Genomic DNA, 20205 nt, shown 5'->3' with positions numbered 1-20205 from the left:
TCATATACTGGTAAATGGTGAGAAACCTGGTGAGCCACAAGTTCCTGACCACAACTATAGATGGAAAAAAAAAAAATTTCAGAAGAAAAAAGGTGAAAATATATGTACAAAAGAAAATAAAGCCTATTTTTTTAATGAGAAATATCATATATAAGTCATAGTCTTATTTGTTGTACTTAATTTAACAAATATTTTACATTACTGTAATGAGAAATTAGATTTTTAATTTCTTAAATTTATTTTAATGCATAGCAATAATGATAGTTTTATATATATATATATATAATTTCCATTTATTTCTTTTGTTTTAACATGAAGTATTACATTACAACATGAACACCCAGATGTATTCTGTAATTTTACCCATTGGGTAGACAAAATGTAAACAAACACAATAGAAGTTATTTACATATAGAAATCGTAAAGGTACAATCTGTGCATAAGTGGTCTTCAGGAGGAAAACTGAAATGCTACAATAATATATGATATGGCCCCTTTAAACTGGATGTTTTTTAGTGAACTCTTCCTTTAAGAGCTCTGTTCCCATTGTACCCTACAATGTTAGGATACTTCTAAAAGTATGAAATGTTTAAAATGTTATATGAGACAGGCCTCACATTATAGTACGTAATGTTCTCTTCCTTTCTCTGCAGGGTCCATCTCATCATGTGACGCGTTCCTCAATGTCTTCCAGAGTAAAGGACTACGTCCAGAGGTCATCTGTCCATGTGCCAGCTCAGCTGAAGCCCTAACCGTGGCCATCAGGAGGTGAGAGGAGTGCTGACACATTGACCACTCACTCACCCTGTAAACTTCCTTCCAGAACATTTAGATCTTTCTGTCCCTTTTATGAGTTTTGTATTCCAAAAGATTCTGAAAAAAGATGGAAATATGGACACAAACATTTTCCTGTTGGTTAGACAGACAGATTGAAGTTAATGGTTCATCGAGAGAGCTTTACCGAAGTCTGTGTATGTCTTCAATGCAATTTTCCAAAACCATTTACAAGAAAATAATGTTTTTTTTAGGCTGCCTCCATAATTACAGCCCTGAATAGTCCTGACATCTTTGCTTTGTGACCGAATCAAACTCGTGACAGAACTCAGAGCATATGGTTTTCATTCCACAGGATTAACTCCATCGCTGGACGTTTTAACAGACCTTCTCTCTCTCATGACAAATTTGAGGATGAGAACAGCTTGTATGAATTTGAACAAAAAGTGAAACGAATTAAAAGCTAATAAAAGAGCCTGGTGTCATAGAAGAAAACTTCACCTTATAGTGAAGTCAGTGGAAAAAGTTATTTCAATGGCAACCAACAAAACGTAATTCCGCTGTTTTTGTCATCAAAGAAGCTATGTCATTGTCTTTTGTGGATTTACTGAGCAAACTAGTAGTAACCTCATTTTTCACCCTTTGCACTCATTTGTTTTGGGCAATGTGGTTCACAGAATATTTCTCACTCTGGTAATAATTTCCTTCCTCGTTCTCATTTTCATTTCAGAGCTCTAGATGATTGGTCCAACATTTCTGCACTTTTGCTCTGTTCCAAAACTTATACAGCTTTTTAAAGAGTTAGACATTATGCACACACCCGAGACGACGGTTGTTTGGGGGGAAAAAGTCACGTTCTAAGATACCTAATTTTGACTGAATGTCCTTTACAGAGTGAGGCTCAGTGGGGGGAAAAATCACTCAAGATGCAAGACATGTTGATTATAAATATACTTACATTATATTCGAAACTACTAAATCTAAAAAATAGAATGGCGAATCAAATGCTTTTGGAACCAATTTCAAGTTCCCCATCAGTTTTTTTGTCAGGTCCCTTAGTAGGCACCCTATGTAGTGTGGCAGCACTCTAGTTTTGGAACAGAGCTATTATTTCCAGCATACTGCATCGGCACACCCTGTTTTATTTATTTTGCTCAAATAAAGCCTGCTGTACTTTGCCAAACATATCTGTTAGCTCAGACGAGTGTCTTTCAGAGGACATTATATGTGGGTGGGGCTTAGGGTTGTCCATCAAAACAAGTTAGAACAATCAGCTTCCTTTTCAGGTTTACATTGCATTTGAGTCACTGTTAAGTGTGATCCACAACCGTGATTCCATATATTTTTATAACCGTGATTCCTACATTTTATTTCTCGTTTAAGGCCTACAGATGACAGTAACCAGCCGCCGGGTCGAGGAGTTCTGTCTATGCAGGGTCTGAGCTACGGTGTCATCAGAGTGGACTCAGAGGAGCGCCTGTCCGTACTCACCGTACAGGACGTGGGCACTGTGATGCCAGGAGGTACACATATGTACATGCACAAATGGTTCTGAGAAAGTCTTGAATGTGCCTATGTAAATATTGTTGTATGTTTAGCATTAAAGAAGAGCCATCAAAGACGGGCGTTGTGTAATATGTACGCCTCTCTCTGTGTGCTGTATTTACTGCTTCATAAAGTGTGTAATCTGTTTATTGATGTTGTGTATGTGCAGCTCTGATGTGTGTGGTCAAACCAGAGGGAGTTCCTCAGCTGTGCCGAACAGATGAGATCGGAGAGCTGTGTGTGTGTTCCATCGCCACGGGAATGTCATATTATGGGCTTTCGGGCATGACAAAAAACACCTTTGAGGTTTGTGTCCTCTCAGAGCGAGATCGATTTGGCTGTAGATTCTCCTTCCAACAATCCCTAGACCTCTGCTTGAACTGATGTTAAAATGCTCCGATCACAGTCTTTTCTTTGGCTTGTTTGTTAAATTGCTCGGAAATAATGAGTAGAGCATTTTCACATAAAGTCTGATATCTGAAGCCTGATTTCACCTCATTGAGTATAAAAATAAAACAGGTGATTGTGAGATATTAAAATGAAGATGTGTGAGATATAATGTCACACTATGAGATATAAAGTTGCAATTACAAATAACAGTCACAAATTTGAGATAAAAAGTCCCACTTATAAGATATAAAACACCAATTGTGAGATGTAATGTTGGATTTGTGAGATAAAATGTCACAATTATGAGAAATAAAATTTCAATTGTGAAATATAAAGTCGCAACTGTGAGATATAAAATTGCAATTGTAAGATATAAAGTTGCAATCAGAAATGAAGTCGCAACTGAGATATAGTCGCAATTATAATATATAAATTCACAATTGTGAGATACATATTAATATGGTATAATATTGTGAGATACACTATAAAGTTGCAATTAAAAAAAAGTCTCAATTTTGAGAAGTTTTTTTTTTTTACTCTGAGGTGAAAAAATTGTGTGACCAAATGACACAAAAGTAAAAAATATTCACTATCCAAAACCATTTTGGTGCCTATTTTCTCAAAAGAATTTCATAGACTTAATTGAATTGTTTTTTAGCCATTAAACTTCACCCTTGCCTCCAAATAAAATAATGGCAGATCATTGAAATGCATTTTGGACTCAGCCAGTGATATACGGCAAATATCTGGGTATTTGTAGCTAATCTTTCTAGATTTCTGTTAAATCTGTTGAGCGTACATTAAGTCCACAAGTTTAAATCTAAATGTAAAGTTTAAATTTTCAACCAATCTGTCATCATTTCACTGTAATGTTAAATGGGGGAGAAGTGACTCTATAATAGAGGTCTGCACAGGATGGATTTTTCAATCCCGCTACCACAAGTAGCTAACTAAAACAATATGTTAAATTTTATCCCGTTCCCGCCCTAAACTTTCACATTTTGTCCCACTCCCGCCCACAAAAGCCCGTAGGAAAAGGTCTATGTGGATTTTTCACTCCGGGTCCTTGTTGGATTCTGTCTAGTTCCATTGTCTCTAGGCTATTTTTTTCCAATTTCCACAGACATGACACTTCAGATCTCCAGTGACTGACTTCTACGTGCTGTTGTTATTAGATAATTATATTTTGTGGGAGCCCACGAGTCATTTCTTTCTCCCGATTCTCACGCACATATCAGTATCTTCCCTCACGTATCCACACTTGTCCTGCGCCACACTGTTGTGTCGGATCCCATGGTCGTGCACACCTCTACTCCATAGCCATAGAGTGAACTTCCACATTTGTATGCTGTATTAAATTTACAAATGTATAGTTTGATCTTAATTTTTGTCTTTTGTATTGTTGGCTGTCAGGTTTTTCCCATGAGCAGCTCTGGGGCTCCTATCAGCGAGTACCCCTTCACTCGTACAGGGCTGCTGGGTTTCATAGGCCCGGGTGGGCTGGTGTTCGTGTCTGGAAAGATGGATGGTCTGATGGTGGTGAGTGGACGGAGACACAACGCTGACGATATTGTCGCCACAGCGCTAGCGGTGGAGCCCATGAAGTTTGTGTACAGGGGCAGGTGAGAACACATTAAAAACAAACAAACATAGCATATTCTTCTTGGTCATCAAAGACCGTGTGGTATATATAGCGCATGAGCTTGTTTGCTTTGGACATGCTGAGTGCAAATTAAATGGATTTAACACCTGCTGGGGCGGCAAGAGCGTGTGCTCTGCGTGTTGTGGTGGAGTTGTTCTGTTTCAGTTGCCTCTGTGAAATTACCTCAGGTTTTGTTCATCAGTTTTCTTAAAGCTTTATGCAGTGTGGTAAATCAGATGTGTTACAGTAATAATATAATATAAAAATACATTTTCATTACTTGAAACAAAATAAACATTGTTTATTTTGTTACTTTGTTAATTAGCTAGTTGCCAAGGCAACAGATCTCATTTTCGTTTAGTTTAAGTTGATGTACTAAAATAAGTAAGGAATAATTGACAACAGGTCATTGATTTATTAGAAAATAATGCACACCTGAGGTGGTAATGCGGCCACGACACAAAGCGGAGTTACAAACGTCATTTTGAAGCTAGTAACAGAGGCTTGAGCCATAGATAGCAGACTAATGCAGTTATTAGAGAGAGAGATTAAGCGTGTGTGATTTACCAGAGTCTGTACATCTCTGAACGGTGTTCAGCAGCAGTGTCTATACTAATAGCAAAACTGTAAGTTTGTCTACTCCAAGAACATCGGCGTTATTACCTCTCTAGTGAGAAATGTCATGTAGCTTTTAAGTTGCTAAACTATTTTACTGATAAAATCATCAGAGCAGCGCTGACAACACGTTTCTGTGAGAGCGTGTCTGCATGTGTGTGCGTTTGAGTATGTGCTTTCCGTACATAATAAAACGTCATTTTGTGGCAAAAACATGGCAATATTTTGTTGTTTTTATCCTATTATTCACTATATTTATTTGTTTGGTCAGTGTCGTCGTGGGTTTTGGTTCTTTTGCTGCTGTAGGCTGTAAGGACCTTTTGAAATAACTGAAATCATTTTGCAAAGTGGAACTGTAATGTGGTCAAGACCTCCCTGGAACTACTTTAGCCGTGTTTCCCTGAAAATAATTGCACAACTTAGTATGTTCCTCAACCAATCAGATTCAAGCATTATGAATATTCGTAGTGTAACTAAAACTAAATAAACTAATTCTTAATAAAAACTATATTGACATATTAAAAAAATGGCAAAACACCAAAATTACCTAAACTAAAATTAAAGTAAAAGTAAAAACACAAAATAAAATATAATTACTCACAGGTGCCCTAAAATCCTTTTGCAACACTTGTTTTAATTAAATTCTGCTGTTTATCACTTCAGCTATGTTTTGTGATTTGAATTCATTCTAATTCATTATTGTAATCATTATAATTATTAACTATTACTATTTTTGTATTAATTGTTATAATAAGAATTAATAAATGTAAATGTAATTATTAATATTACAATTATTATTATTATTATTTTTAAATATTAATTTTAATAATGTTAAATTAAATTCGATTCTGGCCACTAGTTCCTGGTTCGAGATGTTTTAGGGGTCGGTCTGATATCTCCTGTCTGTATCTCCATCTTCAGGATAGCGGTATTTTCTGTGACGGTCCTGCATGACGAGAGAATTGTGGTCGTAGCCGAGCAGCGGCCCGACTCCACAGAGGAGGACAGCTTCCAGTGGATGAGCCGTGTACTGCAGGTATTTGTCCTTTTTATACACACCCTTGCCGATCGATTCGGGCAGCGGCGACTTGCTATTCCCGTCCAGTCTGGCGGGAGTCACCTTAATCGCTGCGTAACCCCAGTCACCATCCAAACTGAATTAGATATCGCGCTATTGCTGACTTGTGTACTTTCTGTCAGCACTTTACGAGTCCTTACCGGCATGTAAAAATAACAAGATGCATTCAGGCACGGAGGTTGGCCTTCACTTCCACCCACCCAGACGGTTCCATTCCACTCTTTTGTTGTAGGTCATTAATCTTGCAAATATGGTATTTTTTCCTTCCACTTCCTGAATTCCTGTTTGGTAATTTGGTTCTCCCCAAGGCATCGGTAAAGGTCAGCGGCTGCATCAGATCTCAGCTGGCAGCCTCTTCTCGGCTTCTTATGAAGTCTATTTTTAAACCTCACCTGACAATCGAATGTGTTTTCTTTCTGCAGGCGATAGACAGCATCCACAACGTGGGGGTGTTTTGTTTGGCTTTGGTGCCCGCTAACACCCTTCCCAAGACTCCGCTGGGAGGGATCCACCTGTCGGAGACCAAGCAGCTGTTTTTGGAAGGCTCCCTGCATCCCTGTAATGTCCTAATGTGCCCTCACACCTGCGTCACTAACCTGCCAAAACCCAGACAGAAACAGCCAGGTCTGTCTGTGGCAAGGTCACCTCAGATGTCGTACGAAATTAGAAGTGCCAGAAATTGTGTGTGTGTGTTGTCGTCTGCTTGTTTGTGATGTGCTTCCTCTGCTCGGTCCTGCAGAGATTGGACCCGCCTCTGTGATGGTGGGAAACCTGGTCTCAGGGAAGAGGATCGCTCAGGCCAGTGGCAGAGATCTGGGCCAGATCGAAGACAATGATCAGGCAAGAAAGGTGTGTGTGTGGTATCATGGGGCCTCGATTTTCATCTGTCACTCCATTCATTCTCCCTCCCCTTTCATTCATTCCTCACCTCCAGCAAACCATCCAGTCCCATCCAGCCAAGAATATGCACAGAAATTGGCATATATTTGTCTTTAATGCCAGCGTTGCAATACATTAAACTGCCTCAGGATGCTTTATAATTGCTTTTAGAGGAGATGAAGCATCTGAGTGAAAAAATGCGTATTAGAATATTTGCCAGTTAAGAAAACTATATTTTGCATATTCATTCAAAAATATTACAATTTTTCTTTTGTTACGTATATATATATATATATATATATATATATATATATATATATATATATATATGTGTGTGTATATATATATATATATATATATATATATATATGTGTATGTGTGTGTGTGTGTGTGTAATATAAAGTAATCAAATTAATTATTTTTATTAGAATAAAGGTAATAAAAATAAAGAATAAAATACTAAAAGCACATGCATATTTTTTTTACAAACTGTTTTTTATCCTCTGGTCATTTTCTCAGCATGAAATATATGAGATGATTCATTCTCCTGCATCTGTCACAAACTTGAAGACAGATTGGGATTTTCTTCCCTGTGTTTTCATTTTGGTGGCTTAATGTTTGGAATATTCCACACGTGTCACCACATGGATAACTTTGGGCCTCTTAATTAAACCTCTGATGGTAAATTTTCCAAGTTTTTTGACGATGGGTGATTCGCAACAGATGTTTTGTATTTAATAGCTGGTGTGGATTTGAATCGCTTGTGTCACTTACATCAGCAGGAGTCAGATGATCAATATTACAATTCGACTTAAACAAGTTATAAAGTTACCGGCCAACTTGTTACACACATTTGGCGCTCGCCGAGCATTCATTTTGGACACTGTGTGGCACGCAGTAATTATCCCAACTGGATTTGTGGTAGGGGAACTGACCCCTGACGGCTTGTCAGACCTCTTCCTCTCAGCCAGAGTCGTTTCAAACCCAACCCCTACAGACAGCATTCTGGGAAACTGTTAAAACATTATGTCACCAAACCAGAACTTGACAGTTTTATGCTTCTAAAACGTTCTCCTTTTTTTTTTTTTTTTTTTTAAGTAAGGATTTAAAAAAAGCTGTTTTTGTGGAAAACCGAGTACTCCATTAGAATGAGTATTGCACGCTGGGCTCTGTTTGGGAGGGCTGGTTGGATTTTTTTTTTGTGCTGTTAGTGTTGAGTTGATGTCTTTGGTTTTGCTGTGCTGTCAGTCAACCACCTCAACGCGAATACAATCCATTACACTGCCCTCTCAGGCTGAAAGATGGCAACCATTATTCCGTCAGCCTGTCTGCTGTGCACAACACCATAACCTTAACACACTCATACACCGCAGCACAGCTGTCGGCCTCACACACGAACCACATGTGCTCACACACATTCGAACAAACATGTGCACAGGCTTAAATATGCACACACATACACAGTGCTGCAACAGTTGTTGGCTGCTGTCTCTTGCATGCCTTCCTCATCCTCTCTCTTTCGCTCATTCCTTCACACCCTTCCAGCCCTGCATGGGTATGCTCTGTCTGACACCAACAAATGTGACCTCCGCCATCTGCGCCGCTCAAGGAGTCACAGCCGCACATGACTATTTTCCATTTTTACACCGCAAAGCTTGTGTTTGTTGTTTTTTCATTGCTTCTATCCATTCATACCTATGAAAATCAGGCCCGCTGAGTGAATGAAAATAGTTTTATTTCATGCTTTTAAGAGGAGGAATGCGATCCGATGTGAGAATAACACTGGGAGATGAGGTAACACATGACTGCATTCACTTGCAACCTTAAGATAACACCAGCACCGCTTACTAATGACTTTAACAGGTCTTGCTAATTGCAAAAAAATCATCCTTTGTTTTAACAGTTACAGTCAAATGTCATGTCTCATTTATAATATTGCATTTGGCAAAACAATAGATTGAATCAGGTTAATTAGACTTGTTAACACCCACCTGTTTGTCCTACTCGTATGTGAACATTTTAATAAAAAACTTTGTGTATTCATATTTTCTGATTTAATGATAATCAGATTTTGGGAATATCATGTAATCTCCCTTAAATACTTAAATATCTTGGATTTTGTAATAATCATCACAGGCTTCCTTTTTCCACCCATAGTTCCTCTTCCTGTCTGAGGTGTTGCAGTGGAGAGCCCAGACCACCCCGGATCATGTGCTCTTCACCCTCCTCAGCTCAAGGGTATGACATGTTATAAGTAAGATACTGTACATACTCTACTGTTCAAATTAATTTTTATTTTTTTTTGAAAGAAGTCTCTTATGCTGACCAAAGGTCACACATACATATGTATGTATATATATATATGTATATATATATGTGTGTGTGTGTGTGTGTGTGTATATATATATATATATATATATATATACACACACACACACACACACACACACATATATATATATATATATATATATATATATATATATATATATATATATATATATTGCATTTTTTACTTTAAAAAAAAAAGTATTTATTTGATTTGTTTTTTTGCATTTTGTTTATTTTTTATTAAAGAAAACCACTTTTTATTAAATATCACCACTACTTCTCTGGTGCTAAATTCTTCTGTGCATGAGGTAATGAAGAAGAAAGAAATATCTCAGTTTCTGCACCATTTCCCCCCTCTAGGGAGCAGAAATTGGAATCATAAATGATTTTGGCCTGGTTTGCAAGGGATACGTTTTTTATATAAACTAAAACTGCAACCATTTGTCATCGCAGGCTATTTTGAACACCACATGCCCTCCATAGAAAAGTTGTGATAACTCATCCTGAGTTGAGAACTGTGAGGAAACTGTATCGTTGACATGTTTGTGTATGTGTGTGAATGCAGGGAACAGTCCTGAGCTCACTGACGTGTCTTCAGTTGCATAAGCGGGCGGAGAAGATAGCAACCATGTTGATGGAGCGAGGCCACCTGCAGGACGGTGATCACGTTGCGCTGGTGTACCCACCTGGTACGACACCATCAGTTACAAATCTACAGCTCTAAATCTGTGATCAGTCCCACTATGTTCACATTATTATCATACTCTAAACCAGGGGTCTCAAATTATCGCAGTAAATATGACTAAGATTATATTCCCTGACAATGTCCGAAGTAGGCCACCCACAAACATTCCAGTCTGGCTTTGATATAATCGTCAAAATTTATTTAAAGAGGGTGTATTGTGCTTTTTTACATTTTCAACTTTCTTTAATGTGTATTGCAAAGTTACAAAGCACAAAATCCACTCCAAAGGGAGTTAATCTCTATATCAATGCGAACGATTGTAGTCTTGAGTTTGCTTCTGGGAACGTACACGTCACAATATTTGCAGAATAAATAGGGAGAGGCCTGGTTGAGTTGCATTCGTACTGTGTTAAAACTCACAGTTATGGTAAGGGTCATGATATTTCCAAACATGCACAAAGTGGTTGACCAATCAAAACACACTGATTCAACTGACCAATCAGAGCACATTATGCTTTTTGAAAGGAAGGTCTTCATAGAGACAGGAACTAAACAGAGTGTTGCTGACAGACTGGGAAGAGAGATGCTGCAACAATGTAAAATATGTGAAAAAGAATGTGTTATTTTGAACATTCAAGCATGAATACCTATTCTAGTAGACCCAACAACAAAATCAAGACTTTGTAAAAGGGCATAACAGGTCCTCTATTATGCTTGATATTTGAGTGGCCATATGAAACTATCTTGTCTGATAGTTTGAGACCTCTTATCTAGGATAAAAAATCTACACAAATACCACACATATATGAATATGTGTTTATAATTTACAGGTATAGATCTGATTGCTGCCTTTTACGGATGCCTGTATGCCGGCTGTGTACCAATTACAGTGAGACCACCACATCCCCAGAACATCGCCACCACCCTGCCCACTGTGAAAATGATTGTGGAGGTGAGTGTTGACCTGAGATCCTTCCATATGTAGTATATGAATTGTGAAAGAAAAAAACAAATAACGCCAATATATGAATTTGTGTTCAGGTGAGCCGATCAGCATGTGTGATGACCTCACAGATCATATCCAAGCTCCTGAAGTCGAAGGAGGCGTCTGCCGCAGTGGACGTCAGGTCGTGGCCTCCTGTTCTGGACACAGGTGAGAGTGATCAAAGGTCAGATGGCTTCTTCAAAAAATGTAAAGTCTAAATGAACATTCATTTAATATCTAACATGTTTTCAAGATGATCTGCCAAAGAAGAAGCCCCCTCAGCTCTACAAACCCTCCAATCCAGACACGCTGGCTTACTTGGACTTCAGCGTCTCCACTACAGGGATGCTTGCAGGAGTAAAGGTGAGAAATGAGAAACCCCTGCTCTTTACTTCTCCAATACAAAAAACCCCGGAAAGAAAACGTTTGAAAACCCTCTCAGTTTACAATAGGTGAGATCAGGTGGCATGTGCTCAGAGGAACTTTTTTGTTTCATTGTTAAGAGATGAAAACCAGGTTTTGAACAGACCACTGCTCTTTTGTCATAGGAGCCATGAGTGTTTGCGGCGACCACCCAGTATTGTGTAGTTCTTCAGTCCTTTGACCAAGAACTGATCTTTTCAGGCCCCAGAAAATCCTATACAACCCTACACTTTTATGTTTGATAGCATTTCCACTTCAAACATGGCAGCCCAGTTGCATTCCTCAAAAAATATCTCATCATTCCTCATGGTCTCATTATAGGCCAGTCCACTCCGCACAGGCAAACACGTTTGTTGGGTTTTGTCTGATCAGTGTGTTACCCCTGCCAATGTCTATTGGCATTGGTCAGGGTTTGTTTTCACCCGACTGAACATGTTCAATCAGTGTTTGATGGTGTCTGTTGGGGCAGTGTGGCAGTATTTTGCATACAATTCTAAATCCAACTGCCAACTTGCTTGTTGGTGTTTGTTGCCGTTTGTCTGTGCGGTGTGAATTGGCTTTATGAATAAAATAAAGCACAATCATGATAAATGCATTTAAGCCAACTATTCTGTATGTATATAATCATTTTTTGTGATAATTTTTTATGTAATAACAAAAAAATAATGGAATCTTTTTATACATCATCTCAGATGTCCCACACAGCCACCAGTGCCTTTTGCCGCTCTATAAAGCTCCAGTGTGAGTTGTATCCCTCTCGTGAAGTGGCCATCTGCCTGGATCCATACTGTGGCCTCGGATTTGTCCTCTGGTGCCTCTGCAGGTGAGAGACCACCACGTTCATGCCTGAATTTACAATTTGAAAAACAAGATTCATACTTGAAACGATGCATCTTTATGAACTCATGCACACTGTGTCTGCAATATTGTTGATTTTAAAGGAATGGTCAGGTTTCAATATTCAGTCTACACAGAAAATAATTTCCATATGCCTCAGTTTGTAAAAACAGTTCGAATTAAAGTATATAGGTGAATTTTTTATTATTTCTTCATTATATATTTATTTTGTTATATATTTTATTTTTATAGAATTTTAATTGCCAATGATTTTTTTAATTCTTTTGAACTCATTTACAAGACTTGTGTAAAACTGGTCTTGTCTGTGTAAAGTTATATCCAATTTCCAACTTGTGTAACTCAAATAGCAGATTTTTATATCTGAATAAATATAGAAGAATAGAAGAATAAATATTGCCTTAACAAGACTTCAAGCTCCACATTCATGCTTTTAAAGTTTCACAATTCAGAACAATTCTTTGAATTTTTTGGATATCTAACAATTCAATCATCCATGTACAATTCACCATCAGAGTATTTTTTAACACTCTGCACACTGACGAGCCACTGAACCAGTTTCTCAGTTGACTGCTGCCTTGAAAAATCTTCGTTTTGTGCTGCGTTCACACAAGTGTGTGTGTGTGTGTGTGTGTGTGTGTGTTTATGCTGTGCTGTGTCTTTTCTAGCGTAAAGTGTACTCAGCTCCTGTCTCGCTTGACTGATGTGTTGTTTTCCCGATGTGTCTTATTTGTCAGGGTGAGCAGGTTCCTCTGCTCTTGTGTTGTGTGGTGGTAACGTTGCGTTCTCCTCTGTCTCTTCCTACTGGGTGAAGTGTGTATTCAGGGCATCAGTCCATCTTGATTCCCCCGTCCGAGCTGGAGGTGAACCCCGCTCTGTGGCTGCTGGCTGTCAGTCAGTTCCGGGTCAGAGACACGTTCTGTTCGTACTCCGTCATGGAGCTTTGCACCAAGGGCTTGGGCCTGCAGACAGAATCCCTCAAGGTACCTGATTCTCTCTAAAGTGTCAATCTTTCGCTTCCTTTCCTTCTTGAGGAAGCTCTAAATCATTTTTCGTTAGATTTCATGTTATATTTGCTGCAGTGACAGAAGGCGATTGTTGGTGGCCTTGCGTGTGTGAGTGTTCTGTGTTCAGGAGGTGTGACTGTGTAATTAACGTCTGTTCTGAGTTAGTGAAGGAAAGGCCGCCCGTGCCTCCTGGCGAGCCTGTCTTGTAAAATCTTGTTTTATTTACTCTGATTTAGTCATTGAGATTGCCATAGTTACTAACCGCAGTCTGGACCGGAGTACAGTTTATTAACATCACGACAATCAATGAGGAGGAAAAATAAGTCCCGGCCGAAAGACATTTTTTGGTATAATGAGGTAGAACTGGGAAAATGTTTTCTCGTACCCAGACTTGTCTTCCTGCCATCTTCAGTTATTCTTTAAATAAAGATTAAAGAAAAACATTAGATGTACACTGATCCTATTTACTTTTTATTTACTTTCTTAAAAATATGCTTTTTCCATTTAAAGCATGTTATATTATATTATATTAAATTATGTTATGTTATGTTATGTTATGTTATATTATATTATATTATATTATATTATATTATATTATATTATATTATATTATATTATTTTATTTTATTTTATTTTATTTTATTGTATATTATATTGGTTGATTTATAGTTATGATTATGAATATTATGTATTGAATTAATATGATAATGACACATCCTTGACATCAACTGATAAGAAAGAATAATTGAAAATGGTTATATTTAAAATGTATTTATGATACATTAATAGTAAGTATAATAATACATTATTATTTAAAATATAAGTAATATATAAATAATAATTTTATCAGCTGATGTCAACAATGCAGTGTGGGCTGGAAAAAATAATATCAACCAATAATGTCATATTAGCATAACATCCACAATCCAGTCCTAATAAGTACAATCAATCCTGTGCGTCATTTCCCTCTGAATATTATGTTTGGTCGGAAAAAAAAAAAAAAAAAAAAAAAAAAAATATATATATATATATATATATATATATACAGTATATATATACTTTTTTTTAATTTTTTTTAAGTAGGATTAAAGTAATATTATATAATCTATTATAATAATAAGACAGCCTTTGTGACATCAGCTATTAGGAAAGAATCATTATTACATTTAAATAAAAATAATTAATTTTAAAATAATATATATTTAAAATCTATATATATTTTATATATTATGTATTATATTTTTTATATATGTTAAATGTTATAATATAATAAGTTGATGTCATTAAGGGTAAAATCAACCAAAATAATTAGCAGAACATCCACAATCTAATCCTGTACTACTTTATTTAGGAAATGTCACATTACAGAAGTTAAATGTTGTGCAAAATACTGTTTCATGTTGATTTGAAGTGTTTTTTAATTATAAATGTTCTTGTTGTTTTAGCTACACTTGATCAAATTTAAAGGTTGATCTCTCTCTCTTTCTTCAGTCCCGTGGACTTGACCTGTCTCGCGTGAGGACGTGTGTGGTGGTCGCTGAGGAGAGGCCCAGGATAGCCCTCACCCAGTCCTTCTCCAAACTCTTTAAAGACCTGGGCCTGCACCCACGAGCCGTCAGCACTTCCTTTGGATGTAGAGTGAACCTGGCCATCTGCCTGCAGGTTAGTTGTGCCTGACTGCGCACGTGGCCGCTGAAAGCACGCCAGACGTTAATCTGCTGCTGACCAGAATACACGAGGCAGAGATTCTGCCGTAATCCCAATCCCAGCGTTGTTTTAGCAAGCCGACTGCAGCCGGGATTAGTGTTCGGAGTTTACCGAGAGGATTTCACTGTGACTTTAGTTTTGTGTTCTGAGTGAGAGTAACACAGCATTATAGGATGTCATTATGTTGTAGAGGTAAAACCCGGTCACCACTTAAGTAAACATATAGCACGTAATGTCAAAAATAGTACTAGTCATCTGATATGGGGTTTTCCGAAGCTGCTGCTGAGTAGAGTGGCCAATTGACAGTATGATGATGGGATATTATACGGCTCTTTAGAATACTTGATTCTGATTAGTCAGTCGCAGCATTCTGTAGTCAAATACTTTTTTATAGTGACTGCTAAACTAAATTATCAACCATTGGCCCAGACACATACACCACCATTCAAAAGTTTGGGGTCAGTAAGATTTTTGGTGAAAAAAAAAAAAACCTTTATACAGCAATGACACATTATGTTGATCAAATGTTACAAAATATTTCTGTTTAAATAAATGCTATTCATTTGGACTTTCTATTCATAAAATAATCCTGAAAAGAGCAGCAAATCAACATATTAGAATGATTTCTAAAGGATCATGTGACACTGAAGACTGGAGTAATGATGCTGAAAATTCAGCTTAGCCATCACAGGAATAATTTAAATTATTTTAAATTGTTATCATATTTCACAATATTACTGTTTTTACTGTATTTCTGGTCAAATAAATGCAGCCTTGGTGAGCATAAGAGACTTTTAAAACCTTCCTGACTCCAAACTTGTAAACAGTAGTGTACATAATATAATAAAATAAATGATAATCAGCATTTCATGCCCATTTATGTATTTATTTATTTACCTTCTTATGGTAAGACTCCGCTGTGAACTGTGGAGTTTATTTAGCAGTAAGAGCTGTTTTAACTTCCACCCACCTGCTTTCATGAACATTTTTGGATATTTTTTTGTTACCAAGCAAAAAACACCACAAAACTTTTTCATACTACAGATGTTACATACTAGAAAGATTAATTATTGTACATTTAGGAGCCTAATGTCTATTAAAGTTATATATTGTGGGATGGACAGAAATTAAAAAATACTTTTGAGTTTCAAGACAATATTACAACAAAGAAAAACAAAGCAGAAATCATCATCTTAAAGACAAAATCATCTTAAATAATAATACCCAGAAAGACAGAGAAAAAAAAGTGTAGCTTTACAATACAATGAAAGTGCAGACAAACGCATGATTAAAGAAAATTTAACAGAAAATAAATGCTGGAAATAAAATTCAGTCTTGGTCAGACAATAAAACATGTTCCCTGACATATTGCTTAAAAGGGTCCCAAGCTTTATTAAACTGGTGGGACGAGCCTCTTGTTTAATTTTTTCTAACTTTAAGAAAAAGAGGACATCTCGAATCCATTGTGTTGGAGTTGGAGGCCTACGATCTTTCCATCTCAGCAATATTAATCGTTTGGCTAAGAGCATGAGAAAAGCTGTACAATCAGATTGTATCTTTGTAAGATTATATGATTCAGAAGTGATTCCAAAAATAGCTATCAGTGGGCAAGGGGAGATCAATCTACCTAAAAAAACAGAGATGGTCTCAAAGATAGTGACCCAGAAGCTCCTACTTTGTACAGAACCAAAATGTAAGTGCATGAGAGGCTGGGGTAAAGCTACAGCGATCACAAGCAGGATCTATATGCTGGAAGTGCTTGGATAGTTTCAGTTTTGTCCAGTGTTTACGGTGCACAATTTTGCACTGCAGAAGCCCATGTCTTGCGCAAACTGACGATTTGTGTATTCTGCACAAGACTTTTCCCAATCCACATCCGAAATAACCATATCTAAATCATCTTCCCATAAAGCTTTTATATGAGAGAGGGATGTATAAAGACGGGCCAACATTTTACAGTATAATGTTGATATAGTGCTTTTCAATCTTGGAGGGTCCTCCAATAAATGATCAGATGGAGAGCAGGGAGGTGGAGCAGGAAACTGAGGAAACATTTTACGTATAAAAGCACAAATTTGTAGGTAACGGAAAAAATTATTCTTAGGGATATTAAACTGCTCACACATCTGCTGAAATGAACAGAAAGCCCCCTCATAATATAAGTCATTAATTTCCCTAATGCCATTAGCCTGCCAAGATGTAAAAGACTTATCAATTATTGAGGGATTAAAAACATGATTAGAATGAATAGGGGACTTAGGGAACATAGTTTGACAGCCAAATTGACGTCTCCCCTGCTTCCAAATTTTAAGTGTAGATCTTACAAGTAGGTTTTCATCAGCCCCGGGATCTTCATAGAGCCAGTGCAGTATAGGGCGAATATTTGAAGCCCAATATTAAAGGAGAACTCCGGTCAATTTTAACATTGAGCTAATTTTTTTGTAAATTTGGAGTGCTGTCAGTACAGAGAACAATGACAAAAATCGGTGTTGCCTACACCGTGTTATCCTCTTTTTAAAATTTGCACCCTGTTGACTTAAATGGGGCAAGTTTTAAACCTGCTTTTAGCTTCTTAACATCCTTGATGTGTCATTACAAGTGCCCAGCCATGTGAGTGATTCCTTTAGAGTGAACGCGGGTGAATCTGACTGCAGTAGATGTGCAAGATATGAATAAAAATGATGTTATTTCAGCCAGCGCTCATACCTGTACTTACATCCTGTTTTCGGTTGAAGTCTACAGTAGTCGATTGTCGAGTTCACGCGCATAGGTTTAGTACGTACAATCATGCGCCCGAACTCGACAATCGACTACTGTGGACTTCAACCGAAAACAGGATGTAAATACAGGTATGTGCGCTGGCTGAAATAACATCATTTTTATTCATATCTTTCACATCTACTGCAGATTCACCTCGTGTTGACTCTGAAGGAATCACTCACATGGCTGGGCACTTGTAATGACACATCAAGGATGTTAAGAGGCTAAAAGCAGGTTTAAAACTTGCCCCATTTAAGTCAACAGGGTGCAAATTTTAAAAAGAGGATAACACGGTGTAGGCAACACTGATTTTTGTCGTTGTTCTCTGTACTGACAGCACTCCAAATTTACAAAAAAAATTAGCTCAATGTTAAAATTGACCGGAGTTCTCCTTTAACATTGAAAATTAGGCAAAGACATTGCGCCCAGTGGCTTAGGATGCTGTAGAAGACTTTTACTCATTCTAGCAGGTTTACCATTCCATATAAATGAGGAGGTGAGAGCACTATCCAGCCTTCGGGAAAAAAAGTTGGGAATAAATACAGGGATGCACTGACACGGATAGGTAAACTTGGGCAGCAGAAATTAGACTTTGAGAGGACTTAAGTTCAAATGAAGTCAAAATGAACCACAAAATCTTCCCATATTATTGTATAACATAATATGTAACTATAATTGTATTATTTAATATTATATAATCTATTATAATAAAAACACAGCCTTGGTGACATCAGCTGATAACAAACATATATATTTATATATTACTACTTAATAATATTAGATATTGATTGTTATATTTAAATATAAGTAGTAATATATAATACATTTCCATATTTTTTTTTTCCTGTCAGCTAATGTCAATAAGTGGGGAAAAATAATAAACAACCAATAAAATCTTCTCTTAATATTATTTTGACACTCTGCATGTTGTTTTTTGTTCTTTTGCCCCACATTGTTCTTATATCATCCTTTTATATTATTTCATTTATTCCTTTTCTTTGTCACATCCACAAATCTTTACCCCGTTTTCCTCTTTCCTCACTCTCTCCCTGTCTCTCATCTGCTCACTGGCTGTTGTAGCCTCACAGGCTCGGGAAGCTTGCGGATCAGGTAGGGAAGTCCAAACGCTCCCCGCTCGATCTGGCACTGGGTGTGGAATGGGGTCCGACTAAGCTTTTTTTTTTTTTTACCCTTCGGCTGCTGGGCTTTTGCTAATGTAGTGGAAGTGAACAGCCGGATCCATCTGAATCAGTGTGACTAATTAATCAGACTAATGGCTGACCTAAAGGGCTGCTTTCCTGGACTTTTGAACAAACTTGACCCTCAGTTTGATCTTACCGGTGAGCGGCGAGATCCAACCCTCCTCCAGTGAGATTGCCGCTCACCTGGACTTACACCGGGGTCAAGAGTTGTGTGTTTCTGTGCAGCTGCAGTCATTAGTAGTGTTCCCGTAGCGTAGAGCTCTATAATCACAGCCATTAGGTGGAATCGTACTTCCCCTCCCTTGTCCGCCACATTGTTTTACCGTGACATCACAAACACAAGGGGCTTTGTTCGGAACATGAGTGCCTACACATGAAATATCACAGACTCCAGCTCTGTGTGAGTCAGTAATCTGAAATGTGTCTCTAAGGACCGTATCTTGTCGACAGAGCCAGTTGTTGTGCTTCAGACTCAGGGAGACCTCTGCTGGCCCGGTTAGGTTTGTGAACTGCAATTGCAGATATTTTCTCATTTAGATTGAATTGGGGCATCCGAGTGCCTCATAATGAACAGTCATTGCAAGTTCAGTAATGATCAGTCATGAAAAATAATTGCATTCATTTGATCAAGATGATGAGTGTTCATTTGAAGCTTGCACTCAAAGGCAGCAGTTGTTTGTATTTTGTCTGTTCATTTCTCATTTGTATTGTCTCATAAAGGCCGTTTCACATGTCTCATGTCGACAGTCCCCAAATGCATCAAAAAGGAGCGACGCATTATGCGCAGTTTAAATGCTATAGTTACACTCTCAGACAGTCAGTTTGCTGCTGACCTTGCAAAATGCGGCCAGTGAATACAGGACAGTTCGTCTGACATAACAAATCTGAACAAGAATAAAGAGAGAATAATGCTGTACGATATATCGTTAAAGGCACTTTTACCCTTTTTGTACCCTATAACATAAAGGCAACAAGCCCCAAATTTGGCCGTCTGTGACAATATCTGCAGCACTTCTCTTGTGTAGGTCAAAGCATCGTATTACGCTTGTTTTGAAAGGTGCATTGAAGCTCTGATGGGAGTCTGAAAGAGCCTTAAGGCAGATCTAAGTTTATAAAGCTCTCCCGTTCACCCAGTGGCAAAAGATCTGCAATACTGGGGCGCTTTCACCTCAAGCAGACATTCAGATCTTTGAAGGTTCTGTCAGCTTTCATCTGTGGCCGTCTTTTTCTTGCTTCACAAACACCCACACATTTGTCATCCCGGCTTCATAAACGATTCCTATTTTCGCTCTGCTCTCTAAAACGCCTCCATTCACGGCATCATTTA

The 20205-nt window shown here is 37.7% G+C and overlaps 1 protein-coding gene across 5 annotated transcripts in view; it reads left to right on the top strand.

The window, feature by feature from the left end:
- Positions 1 to 20205, top strand: part of dip2ca (disco-interacting protein 2 homolog Ca) — a 99126-nt gene that overhangs the window by 71673 nt on the left and 7248 nt on the right. For 4 of the 5 annotated variants that reach the window (XM_079863744.1, XM_079863742.1, XM_079863746.1 and 1 more), the window contains 15 exons: positions 654 to 768; positions 2158 to 2297; positions 2489 to 2625; positions 4123 to 4331; positions 5888 to 6002; positions 6467 to 6668; positions 6784 to 6893; positions 9081 to 9161; positions 9820 to 9943; positions 10770 to 10891; positions 10981 to 11092; positions 11178 to 11287; positions 12040 to 12170; positions 13017 to 13185; positions 14701 to 14871. In XM_079863744.1, coding sequence (XP_079719870.1) covers positions 654 to 768; positions 2158 to 2297; positions 2489 to 2625; positions 4123 to 4331; positions 5888 to 6002; positions 6467 to 6668; positions 6784 to 6893; positions 9081 to 9161; positions 9820 to 9943; positions 10770 to 10891; positions 10981 to 11092; positions 11178 to 11287; positions 12040 to 12170; positions 13017 to 13185; positions 14701 to 14871 — 2048 coding nt within the window. The remainder of the gene's footprint in view (positions 1 to 653; positions 769 to 2157; positions 2298 to 2488; positions 2626 to 4122; positions 4332 to 5887; positions 6003 to 6466; positions 6669 to 6783; positions 6894 to 9080; positions 9162 to 9819; positions 9944 to 10769; positions 10892 to 10980; positions 11093 to 11177; positions 11288 to 12039; positions 12171 to 13016; positions 13186 to 14700; positions 14872 to 20205) is intronic. The other variant, XM_079863743.1, reaches the window with a different exon arrangement.

Source organism: Squalius cephalus, assembly GCF_949319135.1.
Source record: "Squalius cephalus genome assembly, chromosome: 25".
Classification (NCBI taxonomy): Eukaryota; Metazoa; Chordata; class Actinopteri; order Cypriniformes; family Leuciscidae; genus Squalius; species Squalius cephalus.
Note: the sequence above shows the minus strand (reverse complement) of the source record. Positions and strands in the feature narration are given on the sequence as shown.